Here is a 21316-nt window from a genome sequence, read left to right as displayed (position 1 = left end):
CTATCTATCTATCTATCTATCTATCTATCTATCTATCTATCTATCTATCTATCTATCTTTATTTATACATACAATTTATTCACTTTGTATCCTGACTATACACCCATCCCTCATCTCCTCCGGTTCCACTCTCTCTCCCTCTTACCCCCATCTCCTTCCCCTAATGCACTGAAAAAGGGGAGTCCTCCTTCCCTACTATCTGACCCTATCCTATAATGTCCCAGCAAGATTGCCTGGATCCTTTTCCTCTGTGGGTTGGTACACACCACCAAGGGAAAGTGATTAAAGAGCAGGCAACCGAGTTCATGGCAGAGACTCCCCCTGCTCCTTTTACTAGGGAACCCACTTGGAGTCTGAGCTGTCATGGGATATACCTGAGCAGGGGGTCTAGGTCCTCTCCATGAATGGTCCTTGATTGATGCATCAGTCTCTGCAGGCTCCCTTGGCCCCAGGTTTTTTGGCATTGTTGGTCTCCTTGAACTCCTGTCCCCTTGGAGTCTTTCTATCCCCATCCCCCTTTTTCCATAAGACTCCCTGCACTCTGCCCAAAGTTTGGCTGTGATCTGCTTCTATTCCCTGCTGGGTGGAGTCTTTCAGAGGACATCTGTAGTAAGCCCCCATCATGTTCCCTCCCTTCTACCCCTTCAGATGCCCATCCTGTTTGCCCTTCTGATTGAGATTTAAGCATCTTCCCTAGGGTCCTCTTTTTTGTTTAGCTTCTTTAGGTCTGTAGATTTTAGTATGTTTATCCTATAGCATATGGCTAATATCTGCTTATAAGTGAGCATATACCATGTGTGTCTTTCTGCTTCTGGGTTACCTCGCTCAGGATGATCTTTTCTAGTTCCATCCATTTGCCTGCAAATTTCATGATTTCCTTGTTTTTAATTGCTGAGTAGTATTATATCGTGTAAATATACCACAATTTCTGTATACATTCCTTAGTTAAGGGACATCTGGATTGTTTCCAGATTCTGGCTATTACAAATAAAGCTGCTATGAACATAGTTGTGCAAATGTCCTTGTTGTATGGTGGAGCATCTTTATGGTACATGCCAGAAGCGATACTGCTGCGTCTTGCGATAGGGCCAGTTTTTCTGAGAAAGCACTAGATTGATTTCTAAAGTGGTTGTGTACGTTTGCACTCCCACCAGCATCTGACAGAGGGTTAATATGCAGAATATATAAAGAACTCAGTGTCACTTTAGAAGTGACAGTTAATCTTACCAATGATGGGGACAAAGTAAATTTTGTAATTTATTTATTTATTAAAAAGGATTCTGGAGGAATCCTTGTGGAGGAAGGTATATACCTTGTTCCTAAGGTAAGTTTTATAATATTTTATTTAAAAGTCATTTATTACTGAGAATTATATGCAGGCATGCAATAAAATATGATAAACAGATGCAAATGTGTTTTGACAAATATGATCGACATCATCTTTCCTCAGTAGAATCTGGTTTAGCGCTGACAGCTCTTTCGTATTCTTCACCAGTAAGAAATCTTGTACTGTCAGCATATTTTAGCAATGACATTTCTCAGTCTTGCTTGCTGGTGGTGGTAAGCAGGAAAACCCAGGATGACGTCCTGGGCAGTGTTCCCAGTGGGATTTTAGGGGCTGACTCAACTGGGAAGAAGAGCATTCCTTTTACCTCCTTACTAAAGACAGAAGGGACATCCATCTGGATGAGTCAATTTGCTAGTGGGTTGTCACTGAAAAAATTCAAGTCACAGGTTTAGGATAGCAGAGATTATAAAGGCAGAGCTGAGAATCAAGGTGCCCGTGCAGCCCCATTCTTGGGTTGTCTATCTTTGCATTTTGCTTACATGAAAAGAGATGAAGCCTCTCATTCATGCATGCTGCTATTGACCAGCTGTGTATAATTTTAACTGAAGCAGTTCTCAGCTTTTAAATACCCTGTACATCTAAGATTTCATTAAGATTCATTTGGAGGGACTGGAGAGATGCTCGGCAGGTAAGAGCATTGACTGTACTTCCAGAGGATGCAGGTTCAATTCCAGCATCCACAACCATCTGTAACTCCAGCTGTAAGGGATTTGACATACTTTCTGACCTCCATGGGCACTGCATGTACAATATAATACACATAAAATAAATAAACTGAGAAAAAAATTTAAATTCAGTTTGGAAGTAATGATTAGAAAACTCTGGCATTTTCACAAAAGTTTGGCACAGACAAGCTGCAGACGTGGCTTGGTGCATATGAGTGCTTGTTACTCTTCCAGAGAACCCAAGTTTGGTCCCCAGCACCCATGCTGGATAGATTATAACTGCAAACTCCAACTCAAAAAATCTGTCACCGTCCTCGGGCCTCCAACAACATACATGCATACACGCACACACTCATTCGCACACACACACACACACACACACACACACACACACACACACACACACATAAATAAAAATAAATCTTACATTTACTCACACACCCACACTTCTCATGTCTCCAATTTACAGAAAAGTTCAATGTTACTTGTAGGCTTAGTGCATTACTGTATCAGGCTGACCATAACTAATAATTGATGGGCAATAATAAAATGAGACTGCTGTCTTCTGCTTAAAACATATACTGCTCTGGACATGTTTTAGGAGGTCTAATGCACACTTACTCAAGAGGAAATAAAAGAAAGGTGAATAAACACTTCACCTTGTGACAACCATTGTACATAGTTCCTACATAGACTCCTCTAAAGTCGTAAGTCAATGACCTTGACACAATGAGAACACTATAAGATGGATGGAGCCTGGCAGGCCTGGCTCAGACAAGCATGAGAATCTGAGTTCAGGTCCTTCAAAACTGACATAAGTAATGCTGGCCCTAGTAATCATAATACTAGGGAAGTGGAGACAGAAAGATGCCTGGGGCTTGCTATTCAACCTATTTGAATTCAAGCTCCAGGTTCAGTAAGAGTTCTGTATGAAAATAAGATGGAGAGCAGCTGAGGAAGATGGAGATACTTGGTGTCAACCTGTGGTCTCCATGAACATGCAATCATATCCAGAAGTATGTACATACACACACACAGAAGAAAAGGTGGGGGATGGAGAAAAAGTACATACTTTAGCAGTTTAATAATGGGCAAAGAAAAAGTAGGATTGATCACACCAAACTTAGCAGAAATAAAATCGAGTTATCTGATGACTTCTCAGTTCATATTTTACATGTTGCTTCCATCTTACTAAGTTTGACCCCAAACAACTTGGAACAGGCAACAAATTTGTTGAGAACTATAACTCAGTTATTCAATCTATAATTCAATTTTTCTGCATGAACATTCCTATGGCCTCAGTAAAAAGATATTTACAAAACTTCCCTATTCTGGACTAAAGTGTTATAAATAACTATAAGAACAATAATAAGTTTGTATATAGGCAATGAGAAGGAATTCCACTTTAGAAAGATGGATGGTGATGAGCACAATGCACTCAAGAAGCTAGCCACCAAGCCAGAATAAATGGGAAGGGATGACCAGCCTACTATGAGAACATACAAGGAGAACAGAAACCACTGGGTTCTAGTTTGTTAGTGCATCTCACCTGAACCCAACAATTGGACATTCTTTGCAAATGTTGCACTTGGCCTGATGTTTTGCAGTCTCAGCAGCTGCCACACGATGCAGAACCGGCAACCACACCATGGACTGTGGTTCCAAACGCATCCAGTCAATAAACTCCTTCACACTGATCTCTGGCTTGTTGTTGTTCTGGGGAAGAGACAGAAAGTGAAGAACAGCTCTTCATTGAAGCTGGAGCAGGTGTTGCTGCTGCAAATTTGCATAAGAGAAATGCCACATGACTCCAATTTAGTGAAGTCACAAACAGGTTCTTCAAGATAAGAAAATTCTAGAAACTAAAATTAGAAAAACTGCAGGTGGAAAAAAAGGCAGCCATTGTCATACAGAAGAGGCAATGGGGAAAGAGAACCAATTCCTTAATGCTCAACTTTTATTTTTTATTTGTGTGTTTTTTACTGAGCACACACACAGGTTCACTTTCATGTAAGTTTGCATGCATGTAGAGGCCGGTGGTCAACCTTAGGTTTCATTCCCCAAGTACTCTCCATCTTACTTTTAAGACGGGGTCTCTCATTAGCCTGGAACTCAGAGATAGGCTAGATTAGCTGGCCAATGAACCCCCAGGGTCCTCCTTCCTGTCCCTGCCACCACCATACTGGGATTACAAGCATGTGCCATGTACCACTGCACCAGACTGAGCGGGTTATAGAGATACAGCTTCAGGTCCTCATGCTTACACAGCAAGCCCTTTACAGCTGAGCCATCTACCTAGCCTCTCAATGCCTAAATAAAAGAAAAAGAAGAGCACAACATAAAAAGCCACACATTTCCAGGTAAGCTTTCCATAGGTACCCTTTAATTCTATAACATATACTTATCTAAGATGGTAAACATATAAAGGTGAGGACTCACTGGTGACCAAACAAAGTGGAAGGCCTTTACAAGTGCTGCGTCCTGACCCTGTTATGTCACGCTGTCACACTGGAGGCGGACTAATACAAAAACATTTTGCAGGCTCTCCAGTTTATCAAGATAGATCATATGAGGCATCTCAAGTCTTCTCAAATCCTAATACTGAGGGATTGTGTGGAACAGCAGAGGTAAATTTTCCCGAATGTTTTTTCCTACTGTGGTTGAGGTCATTCTGTGAACTGACATATATGACTATAAATCATATTTAGAAAAAAATTAGTATTTTTTTATTTCTAAAATAAGAAAAAAGGCCATTATAAAATGTAATAACCCATGACATTGAGTATCCTCAAAGATACAGTGTGAGCATTATTTTTCTCAGCAGTGATAAATCATTGGCTATGCTTTGGAAAAATATCTTGTAGGCTTCTAACTTTATGCATATGGATGACATCAGTAGCATTTATAAATGTGCTTATGCACAGTAAGCATTTAAAAAGAAACTGTAGCTCTTGCCCAGGTGAAAATTAGCAACTCATATCAGCATAAAACTTTATACATGATTCTCTGTGTATTTGTATATACTTTTTAAGAGAAGATGACTGCTTTTGTAATATATTTTAAAAGATCTCTAGAGAGAACATTAAGGCATTTTTATTCCTTCAATAAGCATGCCCTTCAGAAGAACATAAACATTCTGATGGTTGCATATCCCTTCATAATACATTGGACTTCATATTGACTCTGATACATGTTTGCTTATTGAAGGAATAAAAAGTCCACCAACAAGCATATGCTGTCAGAGATCCTTCGTTGAGGATGTCAAACCTGCTGGAACCTTGATCATCAGTTTCTCAGCCTCTAAAACTGAGGAATCCATGTCCGTTATCTATAAGCCACTCAGTTCATATATTCTGCTACAGCAGCATGAGCAGATTATATATGTGAATGATACATCTTTTGTCTTCAAGAAGCTTAGGTGTGCAAGGGAGAAGCAATACTAAACAACTAATTGCACAACTCAGTACGATGTCATCCTGTAGTGAGCATTAGGGAGAAGATGACGTTAGAGTAGAGAGAGTATCCTCATCAGAGAGGGCCTGAGGAGGACATTCAGAGCACCCAAGAGCTAAGCAACATGGAAAGATGACAGAATGAGCAAAAGAGAGTGTGTACAGAAAAGGAAGAACATTCTAAACAGAAGACACATATCTAAGGGTGTGAATGCAGGCATCAAGAATAAAGTGAGTTCATGGAAAGCTAAGAACAGGGGGACAGGTGACAATAAAGGAGGCCAGAGCCAGGGTGTTGCAATTCAGACATTGTACTTCAGTTTATACTTCATGAAAAAGATATCTATCCAGGTTTTACTATTTCTGAAATCAAATGTGCCTGAAGAAACAAAACATTAACAGGGCTCGTACTGCTAACTGATTCCCTTCTTGGGAACATCTTCATGTCCCTTTGTCAGCACATTCTACACACCCCGGATGCCCATGCTTACCTGCTGGAAGCAGCTGCGAACACTGGGCTCAATGTTACTGCCCCCAAAGGCTGCTACCTCCCCCAGCTGTCGAGGGATCTGGATGGCATCGTGCAGCAACAGACCAAGCTGCCGCTGGTCACACATCTCTGTGGGCCCTGCCACCTCCTTAAACAGACCTACAAAGAGGGAAAACAAGATGTCACCATCTGCTACTCAAAGCCTTATTGTTGGTGATGTGAACTGAACTATATAAACATAAAAACAAAACAAAACAAAACAAACAGTAAGGGACATGATCCAGACCAGGTGCCTGTTCAGTTCTGAGGCTCTTAATCTTCTATCTGTAACCAGGACCATATGAGCCACGTGTCTTAGAATAACCTTATGTCGTAGGTCAATACATACAATCAGGTCAACTAAAATAACGTTCTTTTTTTTTTTCATCTCAAAATATATTTAATAAATTTTATATAATTAACTTTTTCAAACTACTAGAAGCTAGCCTATATCAACATGTATTCAGTGCAAAGGGGCTGAAGCAGCAATGCATTGAGCAATGCATATTCAAGCCTTTTGTTTGTTTGTTTTTTGAATTTTATTTTTTTCTTATCAGTTACATTTTATTAACTCTGTATCCCAGCCATGTCCCGATCCCTCATTCCCTCCCAGTCCCTCCCTCCCTCCCTCATCTCCACCCTGCCCCTTGCCAAGTCCACTGATAGGGGGGACCACCTCCCCATTCATCTGATCCTGTTTTATCAGGTATCTTCAGGACTGGCTGCAAAGCTCTCCTCTGTGGCCTAACAGGACTGCTCCTCCCTTGGGGGGTGGGGAGGCCAAAGAGCCAGTCATTGAGTTCCTGTTAGAAATAGTCCTTGTTCCCCTTACTATGGGAAACCAATTGGTTACTGAGCTACCACAGGCTACATCTGAGCAGAGGTTCTAGGTTACATTCATCCTTGCTTGCATGTCAGTCTCAGAAAAGACCCTGTGCCCAGATATATTTGGTCCTTGTGGAGCTCCTATCCTTTCCTCATCAGACTAACTCCCCTTCTTTCTTATGATTCCCTGTCCTCTGCCAAAGGTTTGGTCATGAGTCTTTGCTTTGAAAACACTGCTAGTTAGAGTTTTTCAAATGCGCTCAGTAGACTCCTGTCAATGTTCAATGCGCATCCCATCTGTCTTTCAAAACGAGGATCTTACCCCATGTCCGCTCTCTTGATTATCTTTTTTAGGTGTATAGATTTCATTATGTTTATCATATCTTATAGGTCTATATAAGTGAGTATATACCGTGTTTGTCTTTCTCCTTCTGGGATATTTCACTCAGGATGATCTTTTCTAGATCCCACCATTTGCCTGCAAATTTCATGATTTCTAAAATAACGTTCTAAAATACTACAAATTCATATACACCAGTTAGTCTTATGATCTCTGTAAGATATTCCCTTAAAGAGAATGAAGCAAAACAAAGCTTCCCTTATGATTTGATAAAGGATATAGCTTATAAAGTATACCTTTATATTTTATTGATTTACTAACTTTTGTGTTCACTCACAAATTCAATATTCTATGAAGATATATTTCATCTTCTTTTAGTTATGTCTATGTTTATATATACTTTGTATTATAAATACCAAAAATAAGACAGTTTAATTTTTCACTTTAGGAACTTACTAGCTATATAAACTAATTTGGTTTTGTTTTCTATAATGGAACTTTTTTTTTTTCTTTCAATTTTAGGAGTTAAAATGTTTGTATCCTTTGCCTTTCTTTGGCTTTTCCAAGCATAAGCAAAATAAACACTGTTTTGCTTTCTCACATTTTTAAATCAACAACATAACTCCCCTTCCTGGGATAGTTATCTTTGACCCACTCTGGGTAACATTTTAAGGATCAGAATTAATAGAAGATTCCTAATCAAGACACTAATGTAGTAGAGGAAACAACTTCTTCTACAGGGATACACGGCTAATCAAAACAACCCCCCTTTTAATTTAAATCAACACATTTGGGAAGCATTTCAAGTTCTAACAGTTCAAGAGACATACCATCTAAATGCTCATCGTGTGATAATAAGAGTATAAGGGGAGTGAATACTTAGGAGGTCTTATAAAACTATTCTCAAACAATATCCGATAAATAAATAGCAATAAAATGTCAGTCTCCTCTTGTCAAAAGGGAAGGATGTCAGTAGTGTCGTCAATGAAGTTTCAAACTGAAGTTATACTGAGTGATACTGACAGTAATTATCACAAAATACAGTTTTAATTATAAGCACATGAGGGGAAAGCAAATTCATTATAGATAAACTTAATTATTTTTATCATTTGTTGGTTTAGATTTGTTTAGAGCTCCATTTGTTTCATTATTTAAAAAAAAAAAGACCATCATATCCCCAGAACATTGGCCCCGAATTCTTATAATGACACTTATTGTACACCTGTGTACATGTTCATTGATTTTTTTACAGAGAAGCGCATATTTTTAAGAGCATCAACTGTGCCCAGCTTTCCTGCTTTGAGGCTGAAAACAATGCTGCTAGGTCATTACTCAAAGAGCATAGTGAAAAAGTGCCATCAAGTACAATTATACATTCTTATTATTTTAGTCAGACACAAAAGGCAGAATGACAATGTGAGATTGGGCTACAACGTGTTGTTTGATTAAAAAGAAACAACAGCCAAAAGACAAATCTGAAAACAAAACAAAACAAAACAAAACAAAAGCAACCTAGAGGATAGGAAAGGGACTTTCCAAATGATGTTTGCTGATTGTGTATCTGCTGATGGCAGCAAGCCCCTGGCCATTTGCAGTCAGGGACATGGGATGCTAGAATGTACTCCAAAGCCACTCTTACTAAGTCACAAGCCATAGGCCCCAGTCAGGTGAAGACTGACCTCAGTCACTGCAAAATCTTTTCATATGGATGGCTCTCACTATTGAGTCTAAAGAGCGATTTGTCTTGAATATTAATTTTAACAAAGGAAATAATAATGAAGAGATGTTCTCACAACACTGGGGAAATCAAAAATGGAGTCAGAATTGCTAAGAATCTCTCGGTGATAAAAAAAAACAAGGAAATCATGAAATTTGCAGGTAAATGATGGGAAGTGGAAAAAATCATCCTGAGTGAGGTATCCTAGAAGCAAAAAGACACACAGGGTATATGCTCACTCATAAGTGGATATTAGACATATAGGATAAACATACTAAAATCTATACACGTAAGGAAGCTAATCAGGAAAGAGGACTCTGGCTAAGATGCTCAATCCCTTTTCAGAAAGGCAAAGAGGATGGACATCAGAGGAGGGAGAAAACAGGGAACAGGACAGGAGCCTACCACAGAAGGCCTCTGAAGGGCTCTATCCTACAGGGTATCGAGGCAGATGCTAAGACTCATAGCCAAACTTTGGGCAGAGTACAGGGAATCTTATGAAAGAAGTGGGAGATAGTAAGACCTGGGAAGGACAGGAGCTCCACAAGGACAACAACAGATCCAAAACGTCTGGGCACAGGGGTCTTTTCTGAAATTGATACTTCAGCCAAGGACCGTTCATGGAGATGGCCTGGAACCCCTGCACGGAGGTAGCCTATCGCAGTTCAATGTCCAAGTGGCTTCCATAGTAATGGGGACAGGGACTGTCTGTGATGTGAACTGATTGGCCTACTCTTTGATCACCTCCCCCTGAGGGGGGAACAGCCTTGCCAGGCCCCAGAAGAAGGCAATGCAGCCACTCCTGATGAGATCTGATAGACTAGGATCAGAGGGAAGGGAAGGAGGACCTCCTTTATCAGTGGACTGGGAGAGGGACAGGAGTGAGGAAGAGGGAGGGTGGCATTGGGAAGGAAGGAGGGAGAGAGCTACAGGGGGGATACAAAGTAAATAAACTGTAATTAATAAAAATAAAAAAGAATTTCAATATAAGAAGCAAAATTGAACCTCAGAACACCTTCAAAGCCTCAATAAATAGATTAGAGATTATACCCAAGAGATTTCTTATTTAATTATGTCCTAAAGTGGCATCCATGGTGGGTTAAATAGTAGAAACTTGCAATATAGGGGCTTCTGCTTCCCTACCCAAATCTGAGCATTTAAAGAAAACGTAAATCTTGAGCTCGAATTGCATTCATTTAAGTCCATTCAGCACTGTGATGTAACTGTTACTTTTAAAGCCCCATGTCTTTCAGGAGCATAGAAAACCCCAAATCACAGATGATTAGAAAGATAAATCTTGTACTAATTTTGGAACACTGATTTTTGAGTAATTCTTTCTTTTCCAGATCATTTTAGAAATGCCAAGATCTCAGATTTGTAAAACATCTTTTCTGGATAATGAGATTCCTGAAGTTCTAGGCCAAAGGCCAACAAAACTTTAGGTAAGGCTTAGGTGAGGCTTCCTTCCTCTACATGGCTTGCAAGGCTCACACAAGGAACCTCACCTTCTGATCCTACAGTCAACTTATGTTCCATACAAATCCACATCTCCTATACCTTTTTCCCACATTCTTGTCAAATTACATAAGAATATCAAGCCTTTAGGTTCTAGGCTTGACACTTGAAATCAAACAGTCTAACAGTAACCCTTACAGGTATATGATTTTGAATGCAGCATGCTTTTAGAAGAAACAAGACTTAGGAAGGGTATTAGACCAATGATAATGGAGAAAAGTTTGTTTTCTTGATTCTGGGGTGAGTTCAAGGGCCTGTGTATGCTCAGCAGGACCACTGAGCTATTCATAGACTCCCATACTTCCACTTCTTCCTTGTATCCAGCTTTTGCTTTTCGATTTCTTTCTATTTATGAATATCCTCCATCTTCTCCTCTAAATATACAGACTTGAGAGGGGCATGGGAGGAGATGATGGAGGGAGGGTGGGATTGGGAGGGAATGAGAGTGGGGGCTATAGCTGGGATACAAAGTGAATAAACTGTAATTAATATAAAAATAAAAATTTAATTAAAAAATAAATAAATAACACCTAAAAAAATAAATAGAGGACACTATAGATTCTATTAAAGAAAAAAAATATACAGACTTATCTGCACAGAATCATCTGGAAGTGAGCTTGGCAGCATCAAGTTACTTATCTTTTTTGGACAAATTAAACTAGAAGATACGTCACCATGGGGATGAGTTTGGAGACACATAGGCACGGTGATCATTTATTTGACTACTGCAATTTTAGGCAACTTGTAATACATTATCTTAACTTACTTGATGCCACAATTGTTGACCTCATCTTTCACCCCCTGAAAGCAGCTCAGTGTGCCAGAAAACAGAGTAACATTACTTGTGGCTAGAAGTACTCACGGGGATCAAGGCACACCTTATGACACTTGGTCACTAAATGAAAAAGGTGTAAATGCTGGTCCCTCTCTTGAGAATACCAAGATATCATTCAGAAATTCATACTAAAGGGGCGCCACTGGTCTATTTGATAGCTATAAACAACCGAAATAAAAACTAAAAGCATTTCATAATGTCAAAACTACAAAATATCACTATTTAGAATTAATGCTAGTCAAAATGTTAGTCCCTCTTAACCTTCCCCCCCTTTTTGTTTAAGCATTGAACATAAACAGAAGAAAAGAGACTTAAAAAAGAAAAGAAAAGGGGTTGTGGAGTCATAAAAATGTTGGTGTGTAACAGATAGAACACATATCTATTCACAGTGTATATAAAAAAGGACACATAGTAGCTAAAAAAAAAGTTGCTTTTAGTTCAAGCCCAACATGTTAATGGGTCAAAGCCTTTGACTAGATTCTTGATCTATTTCAGCATTAATTTGCTCAGCTAAAAAAAAAAAAAAATGAACATTGTAAAACCTACATTTTAGGGAGATTATTCTAAAACTTAAATGGCATGCGCATTTGTGCTTAGTTCTTACTGCACCAAGGTACCTCACCTACAATCAGCTTCTCAAGTTCACAGACTCACTTCTCTTCACACTGTCATCTTTGCTCAAATTGGACCATACATAGCAATGATCTCCAGAAACTAGCATTGTAGCAGATTATATAAAGTCAGTCCCCAGTAAATTGATATTAGCATCAGAAGACTTTGATAGAAGAGATCTTACGTACATCTGTACTTTTCTTCTAAGAGGCCTTTGGAGAGAGACATGAGTCCAATCTTCAGACTCTGCACTCTTATTTTCCCAGTCCGACCCCTGAAATTATAAGATGGGTTATATGCATTTAAAACTGTATACAGTATGTTGAATGCCATTTTCTTGAGAATCAATTCCCGCATAATGAATGCAAATTAAAGATACAACTTTTCTCCTTTGACAGTAATTTTAACCATTACTGTCAAACTTACACCACAGCTTCATGACATGGTTTGACAATATATAAACACAGTTTAAATACACACACACACACACACACACACACGTCTGAAAAAACACATTAAAGTCCTTTGACACACAACACACAGCCCAAGAACACATTAAGGAAATATAAAAACGATTATATAGCCAAATAGATTTCACTTTTAGAAATTCTATAAATAAAATCTGTTGATTATAAATGTAAAATCAAAGTATACATAAAAGCTACACAAAATATGTAAGCAAGCTACATAAAGTATTCAGGCAACTTTATAGAGCAGGAGAAGGATACTGATAAATTAACAAGCAAATGTAAAAAAATACAAAGAAAACGATATGTTGAAGACTCAGCATTTATAAAACGTTAAAACTTGCTGTCTCCATTTACTTTAATATTGTCAATGTGTTCTATAAATTACTATTGTAATTTTAGAAAGATTTCAAATAGGAAGGTGTGCTATCTGTATTAGTGAAAGCATGAAACTGAAATCAAAATGAAATTTATTAATTAAAGAGCACTAGGAAATACTTTCCTACTAAGCCAGTAAGACACCATTTCAATTTCACTTTATGAATTGGCACAAAGAAGATTTTTTTTTTCTGTAAAAGTAGGGCTGTCTTTATTCCAATGTCTATGAAGCATTATTAAGCTGTTAAACAAGCACTAGCTATGGTAGTAGATGCCAGGAATGGGGAAAGAACCATAAAATTAAAAGGACGTGATCTTTCTAGTGGAACAAGCCCAGTAAAACGTGTTATTGCTGTATTTACTATTTCATAATCTCTATCCATTTTCAGATGAGGTTTGTTTATTCCCTGAATTTTCTTAGTTTAAGGAACACTTAAAACAAATAAGCAAATGTTCACGTTATTATATGGGCACATAAGCCTTAGTGTGGTCATTTGAATGAGAAGTGCCCCTGAAGTATTTGAACTTGGTCCTTAGCTATGGAGTTGTTTGGGAGTTTTAGGAGTGTGACCTTGATAGAGGACTATGCTATTGAGGGCAGACTTTGAGGTCTCAGTGTGTTCACTCTACTTGCTGCTCCAGCCATGCATGGCACTTTCCACGATGGTGATCAACTCTTGGTCCCCTGGAATTGGAATCCCAAATAAACCCTCCTTCTATAAGCTGCCTTGGTCATGGTGTTTTACCACAGCAATAGAAGAGTAATTAGTACCTGTTGCAACTTGGAGTATTTTTTAAACTACATAACTGTTTGTAACATGTGAGTATAGCGTGGAGGAATCTCATTGCTACATCACCTTTAAGTCTTGGTTTAGTGGTGTTTTCTTAGTCATACTAATTAACATTCTTCCAGTCTCAAGTGATTAAATGATCGGGTAAATGTCTGCATACAAACCATGACACAAAACATATAAATGTTCTTTTTAAAAAGAAAGTATGCTTAAATGATAGCTAAGTGCGGTAGCTACACCTATACGTTCATTACTCACTGTGTAGAGACAGAACAATTATCACAAGTTATAGCCCAGGCTAGTCGCAAGAAATACCAGCCAGTTTCAAATAAATTGAGTCATGCTAAAAATCAGTTTCTACTTAATATTTTTTAGGGTTTTCTAAAACCCCCAAAATAGACACAGGAAATAGACAATGTCTATCCTCTTCTTTCAAAAGTTGGAAAGTGTTTATCTTCTGACCACAGACAATCTACTTTTAGAAAAATAATAAAGGCTATTGAATGAATGCACTATGGACAACTGGGTGGATGTGGGTAAGAACAAAGCCATCTTTTAAGGGATCAAAATGGTACCAGTAGAGCCTGACCTCCAGGTGACTGGGAAAACATAAGAAAGATACATCGTCAGGAAGACAATTGAAAATGTCAATCATCTATCCAGTCCACCAGGAGCAGCTATAAAGGCTTACTGTAATCTATGATCCCGGAATCATTCTATAAACTTTAGGAAACACGAAAAAGTAGAGGACATGATTCTTACTCAATAAACTCACACACTAGCTAGAGAGGTAAGAAAAGAGAATGATGAGAGAAGACACAATATCAGCCTTTATGTGTGGAAATGAAAAATCAAGCACAAGGTTACTGTGGTTGGTAGGTTTTAGTGAGAGCACTTTGAGTGGTCCACAGCCTCTCATGGTTAATAAAGTAGTACAAAATCAGGCCCGCAGTTGGAACTCAGTGGCAGAGCACTTGCCTTACATGGAGGGGAGTTCAGGATTCAATCACTAGTCCTGCCCTCCTCCCCCTAAAAAAGAGAAGTCTACAATAAGACAAGGACTGCGATGGTAAATGTTTGAGGAAGAGAACATAGGGCTGGGCACAAACACACTCCCTCTAAAATGTAGAATAGGGGAAGCATTTGTATGCAGGCTCACTGGCTGATAAATCTGTGCATAATGGGATCATACCACAGACAATTTTGATGTCAAGTTGGGTATCTAATCAGAGATGCATCTAGGAACCAATAAAATTTATAAGTGAGTGATATAACCCAGTATCTAAGTATTTGGTTACCCTGAAAGTTTTTGTAAGTAACTTCTGAAATTAGTTTAACTGTGAAGTTAAGTACGTTTAAAATTATATTCATCTCAGAAGAGTTGGAGAAATATAACTTACTATAACAAATAAAGCTAATATTCTCTATAGAGGAAAAAATGTTTGAACCAAGTGTTCTAGACTATTGCTCTGAAGCATGATTTAAACGGTTTTGATTTACATTAAAACTGGAAGGAAGATTGCGAAACTAAGACTTTTTAACCTGGCAAGATGAAGACTGAGTGAGGCTACGAATTCATAAATAGAGTCAATTTGATCACTACAGTTTATAAAGTCCTTTCTACATATATTAGTTCATTTGTCCTTCACACTCATCTTATGTGTGGTAAGCTATGCAGATATTTTCACCTCAATTTTTCAGATGAGAAATTGAGATGCCAAAGTGGTTGCCAAGTGACATAGCAACCAGGGCATAATATTGAGAATATTAGGAGGAGCTGGGTACATGTTAGAACTCGAAAGTTTACTTGATTTATAATGTATGATTGGCCTCGCTATAGCAATATGATGAGATTATCCATGCAACCAAGAAAATAAAACATACAGTTTGTCTCTGTAACTATGATTAATTTGTAACAGGTAACAGATAAACTGGCATCCTAGTATGATGGTTTTCAATCAGTTAAAGAGAGGACAGAACAGAAAGATTGTATCTCAACTCAAAGCCATACTTAGATGAGAAATTTTTATTTCTATTTGCATGACTCATTATTTGAAGTTGAAAAGGTCTGTTCAGCCCCCCAAGGGAGGAGCAGTCCTGTTAGGCCACAGAGGAGAGCTTTGTAGCCAGTCCTGAAGATACCTGATAAAACAGGATCAGATGAATGGGGAGGAGGTCCCCCCATCAGTGGACTTGGAAAGGGGCACAGTGGAGAGGAGGGAGGAAGGGAGGGACTGGGAGGGAATGAGGGATTGGGACACGGCTGGGATACAGAGTTAATAAAATGTAACTGATAAGAAAAAAATAAAATTCAAAAAAAAAAAAAGAAAAGGTCTGTTCAGTTGCTTCATATCTCAGTAAATAAAACAGTTGAAAATATATAACAGTGCTAGAGTTTAGCTTTGAAGTGGCTCCCAAGTCCCATGTGTTAAAGGCTTGGTCTCCGATGTGGTGGTGCACTTGGGAGGCAGGAGAATGTTTAAGAGCCAGGCGCTAGCAGACGCCGTTGAGAGGCAAGCCCTACAAGGAGCTAACAAGAATGCCCTCTTTCTGTCCTCCTTGGTCAGCAAGTGAACAGTTTCCTTCCATCAGCATTCCCACCTGCTATGCTAACTCACCTACAGCAAGGGGCAAGTCAGTCATGGACTGAAACCTCTCAAATGACTATCCAAAATATACCTCCCTCTATGTGAGTTGATTGCATCAGCTACTTACGATAGTGTTGGATTACTAACATCGAATGAATGATTGGATGAATGAATGAATGAATGAATGATGTCAGAACAGGTAAGTCAATGCAACTCTTTTTTTAAAATACTTAATTTATTTTTATTTTATGTGCATTAGTGTTTTGCCTACATGTATATCTGTGTGAGGGGGTCAGATCTTGGAATTATAGATGCTGTGAGCTGCCATGTGGTTACTGGGAATTGAACCTGGGTCCTCTGGAAGAGCAGTCAGCACTTTTAACTGCTGAGCCATCTCTTCAGCTCTTCAATGCAACTCTTTTAAGAAGTCTGCTCCTCTCTTGGGTACACACTGTCCTTTTCCTATTAACCTCTTTCTCCCCCCCCCCAATATCTGTGCTTAAAGTACATCTATATTAAAACATTTTTAAAAGGATTTATTATGTATATAGTGGTCTGTGCATGTATGTTTGCTTTCCAGAAGAGGGCACCAGATCCCATTATAGATGGTTGTGAGCCACCATGTAGTTGCTGGGAATTGAACTCAGGACCTTTGGAAGAGCAGTCAGTGCTCTTAACCTCTGAGCCATCTCTCCAAACCCTAAAACATTCTATTCCAGAACTATTGCTCTGTTGCATAAAACTTAAAAAAAAATCTGAACATAGCATCATTTTTTTAAGTTCAAAGACTTCTTAAGGGTCCTGTAATGTCCAGGATCCCTATCCTGGAAGGACTAAATCATAGTTGATCAACTGCACTCAGTGTAACATTGCTTGGCATAGAGTTAGCAGCCATTGCTTAAAAGGAATAAGCGACATGCAGTAGAGAAACTCAGGCAGTAAACTCTGGGCATTGGAGTCACTGATTTTTCTTGAGCTTAATTCATTTAGTCCAAGACAGAAAGTGAAACTGAAGCGAACACAACTGACCCTGAAGGATGATTGACGTATTTCACTAGCAAAAAGGGGAGGTAAGCCTTGCCGGCTTTTTTCTCTCCATGAAAATGAAATAATGATATATTTCAATGTCTTTAATATATATACATACATACATATATATGTATGTATAAATTCCCATGTGTCACCGTCTAAGAGTCAGAAATGGAATAATGCCAATATTGAACTCCTAGCAAAGGAGTCACATTTTGAATGCTGGTTACATTGTGTCACTGCTCCTTGTTCTAGAATGGGAGCAGCATAATGTACATTCTGAGCTTAACTGTGTACCTCTGACATTCAAACATGGAAGTCCTAATTCTTTGTATCTTCGGATACTGCTTTTTGTGCCAACAGCATCTTTAAAGAGTCAGCTAAAATGAGGTTGATAGGACGACCCAATCCAGTATGCCTGGTGTACTTGTAGGAAAAAAGATCAGAAATATAATGGAAAGAAGAGAGCAATTGAAAAACCAGAGAGGTTTGGGGTAAAATAACAGCAACACGACAGTCACCGTTCTAGCACCCCGAGCTCTGTCTTTCTGCCTTTACAAACGTGAGAAGATGATGTTTAGGCAACCCAGCCTACCAGGGTTTGTTTCTGCAGCCTACAAGTCTAGCACTGTTGTCATGACTGGACACTGCGAGGGGAAGGGTGTTCTCCATAAAATGGTCAACATGTCTTTCTCCGTGAGTCCATATTCCAACTTAGCTATCTTCCTGGGATGTGAAGCTACATTACAGGCTACCTCACAGAAGACCTTGAAAGAACCAGCTATTTTTGGTGAATTTACTGTAAAAAAGATCTCCTTTGAGGCTTTAAAACACTGAGGACCAAATTAATGAAATACTTAAGCCAATATTAATATTGTCCCCGAGGAAAATTCAAACTTTGTATTAAAAAGCAACATCTAAAAATACCCCAGACAGCAATATATTACAGTAAATCCTACATTCTGTCTGTCCACTGAGCCTCATTCTCAAGCACATGATTATCTGGTTATTTTTTTTTAAAGACTTTATGTTTTTTGTTAATATTGAAAGATAAAGGGATTTTCTAATGAAAAAAGTAAACAAAATTCTAGACAAATTGTATCTATCATCATTTATTTCTTTTTTTAAAATTCTTTATTAATTACACTTTATTCACTTTGTATCCACCCTGTGGTTCCCTCCCTCCTCCCATCCCAATCCCTTCCTTCCTCCACCCTCTGCATGCATGTCCTTCCCCAAGTCCACTGATAGGGGAGGTCTTCTTTTCCTTCCTTCTGATCCTAGTCAATTAGGTCTCATCAGGAGTGGCTGCATTGTCTTCCTCTGTGGCCTGGTAATGCTGCTTCCCCCTCGGGGGGGGGGGGGAGGTAATTAAAGAGCAGGCCAATCAGTTCATGTCAGAGACAGTCCCTGTTCCTATTACAATGGAACCCACTTGGATACTGAACTGCCATGGGCTATATCTGTGCAGGGGTCTTAGGTTATCTCTATGCATAGTCCTTGGTTGGAGTATCAGTCTCAGGAAAGATCCCTGTGCTCAGATTTTTTGGCTCTGTTGCTCTCCTTGTGGAGTTCCTGTCTTCCATACTTATCACCCTGCACAAAACTAAAGTCCAAGTGGATCAAAGATCTCAATATAAAACCAGACACACTAAACCACTTAGAAGAAAAAGTGGGAAAGAGCCTTGAACTCATTGGCACAGGAGAGAATTTCCTGAACAGAACACCAACAGCACAGGCTCTAAGAGTAACAATCAACAAATGGGACCTCATGAAACTGAAAAGCTTCTGTAAAGCAAAGGACACAGTCCTCAGAACAAAATGAATGCCTACAGATTGGGAAAGGATCTTCACCAACCCCATATCTGACAGAGGACTAATATCCAGTATATATAAAAAATTCAAGAACTTAAACAGCAACAAATCAAGTAATCCAATTAAAAAATGGAGTATGGAGCTAATCATTTATTTCTTACACAGAGTTAATCAGCTGCTCAGCATGGACACTTATGAATGACCATTTTTCTTCTTTCTCTTCAACTCAAAGGCTGACAAATGCACATTTTCTCATAGCTAGCTAATGGGAACTAACTTTTAGGATCTAAGAGAAAAACAACACTCTTCATTTTCTTCTTTCATTTTTACAAACTTCAACTCCCTCCCAGAAAAATAAGTAATTCCCAACATTTCTGAAATGTCAGCTCAAAGCAAGTCTTTTTATAACTGATTAGTGCACAAATACACTGTCAAAATCAGAAGGGTCACATAAATGGGGAGATGAGCTGTGCTGGAAGCTGAGGGTGCTTTTAAATGAGAAATAGTTCAATGACACAAGTTAGTGGCCTACAACACCAATTGTTTAAAAAAGCACCTTATATAAACATAACCACAATTGAATGAAGCTAATATTTTAAAACAAATTGAATCTTATTCATTGCTGCCCAAATCAGTTTCAAACAACCACACAAAAATTACAGAGATTCTTATATGCCAATAAATCATTTTAATTCACAATGGATGTCAGCATTTTTTCTTTTGGAATAATAATCTAAGCTAGTAAGGAACAAAAAGAAAGAAATCAGAGTACACTAGGTTTCTCTAGCTGTTTGTTGACAGAGAATGCTACTTTGAAAGCCTTTGTTGACTAACAGAGTCATGACAGAACAGTTGAGTGTTCTTTCTTATGGTATTGTTAGGAGCTGAATGACTTGAACAATCATTTAAACAATCCAAATAAATCTTTCCACTGGAAAAAATATTATGAAAATACCTTTTAAAAAGTTAGTAGCTGAGATGTAGCCCAGTGGTAAACCATTTGCCTCCATGTGCAAGCCTATTCCTGAGTTATATCTCTAGTATCACCCAATATGAGTATGAAGAAGAAGGAGGAGGTGGAGGAGATGATAATGATGATGAAGATGATAATGAAGAAGATGATGATGATTATACTGCTAAGTTTATTATTAATATGTTTCACTCACTTATGGTCATTTAGTGAATAATTACAAACTTACGTGTCATAGACGTTAAGCAACCAGTTGAGACACATATCGACGCAGAGCGGAACATTGACCAGGTCCTTATGCAATTGTTCAAGCCCATCATAGGTTGTGGTCAGACAGTTGATGACATCTGGAACACTCAGGAGCTGATCATTTTGATTTAGCTTGTGCTGCTTGAAAACTTCATTTGTTGTATTCAGCTCTAAGAGATCCACTAATCAGATGAGGAGAGAGAATTAGGGACAGTCATTGCTTTACCTAACAACATTGAAACACAGCAATTCTATTCTTCAGCATTTACGTTGATTGTTTAACTTAAGAAGTGATGTTTCTAAGTTAACTTCAGTTGTTAATGAAATAAACATTTCCATTCTCTCATTTCCAATATCTTCTATCTACCTTTGTGCTTTTCCATCTAAACTCTGTAGACTTGGGATCTTTTCCCTTTTTTTGATCTTTGAATTTTTTCCTTCTTTTTGGCATTTCTGATTTTAGACTTTTTTTTGCTTTTCAATATAGAAAGGGCTAAGTCTCTAAGCTTATTCAAGCATTAGAACATTTCAAGTAACAACACTGCTCACCTCATGTTAACTCACGAAGATAGTCTTTTCACCATGTCCTATTTTTTACATTTTATAAACTTACTCTTAAGCACTACTCATGGAATCACCAAAGTTGTACATATTGATCACAAACTCTGTGATTTCAACACATGTCTACACTGCGTGATATTTAAGTTGGCATAACCCATCATCTCCTCAAACAATGATTTTTGTAGAAAAAACACCCAACCTCCTTTATTCTGGTTTTTGGAAATGTAAGTTTTGTTACCTAGAGTTGCAACAACAGACACCATAAGCTTTCTTTGTTCTAATTATAACCTATAATTATATAATTACATAATTATGGCCCATCAGGCAGCCATTCTTCATACCACTGTCAGCTAATCATTCCTTAGCAGTTTTCAAATTGCATATAATGACATTAAAAGGTCACTAAAGATGTTTTTTAATGAAGCAAACAAACAAATGAACCAGGTATTATAGAAAATTAACAGCTCTCCACTACCTAAAGAGAATTAAATTAGAATTATTCTGAACAACTAAAACTTGCCCAAATCAGGCCTAATTCCCATGCAGTTTTGTCTTTTAGAAAACCTGTAGCCAAGATGGATTCATATTGGTTCACAGAATACTGGTTTTCACATATTTATTTGCTTCCAT

The 21316-nt window shown here is 38.3% G+C and overlaps 1 protein-coding gene across 4 annotated transcripts in view; it reads right to left on the bottom strand.

The window, feature by feature from the left end:
• Utrn (utrophin) overlaps positions 1-21316 on the bottom strand; it is a 538848-nt gene that overhangs the window by 56500 nt on the left and 461032 nt on the right. For all 4 annotated transcript variants that reach the window (XM_055627734.1, XM_055627735.1, XM_055627736.1 and 1 more), the window contains 4 exons: positions 20106-20307; positions 12027-12112; positions 5957-6114; positions 3563-3729 (listed from right to left, as the gene is read on the bottom strand). In XM_055627734.1, coding sequence (XP_055483709.1) covers positions 3563-3729; positions 5957-6114; positions 12027-12112; positions 20106-20307 — 613 coding nt within the window. The remainder of the gene's footprint in view (positions 1-3562; positions 3730-5956; positions 6115-12026; positions 12113-20105; positions 20308-21316) is intronic.

This window comes from Psammomys obesus, unplaced genomic scaffold (genome assembly GCF_907164565.1).
Source record: "Psammomys obesus unplaced genomic scaffold, mPsaObe1.curated_primary_1811, whole genome shotgun sequence".
Lineage (NCBI taxonomy): Eukaryota > Metazoa > Chordata > Mammalia > Rodentia > Muridae > Psammomys > Psammomys obesus.
This window is presented reverse-complemented; position numbering and strand designations above follow the sequence as displayed.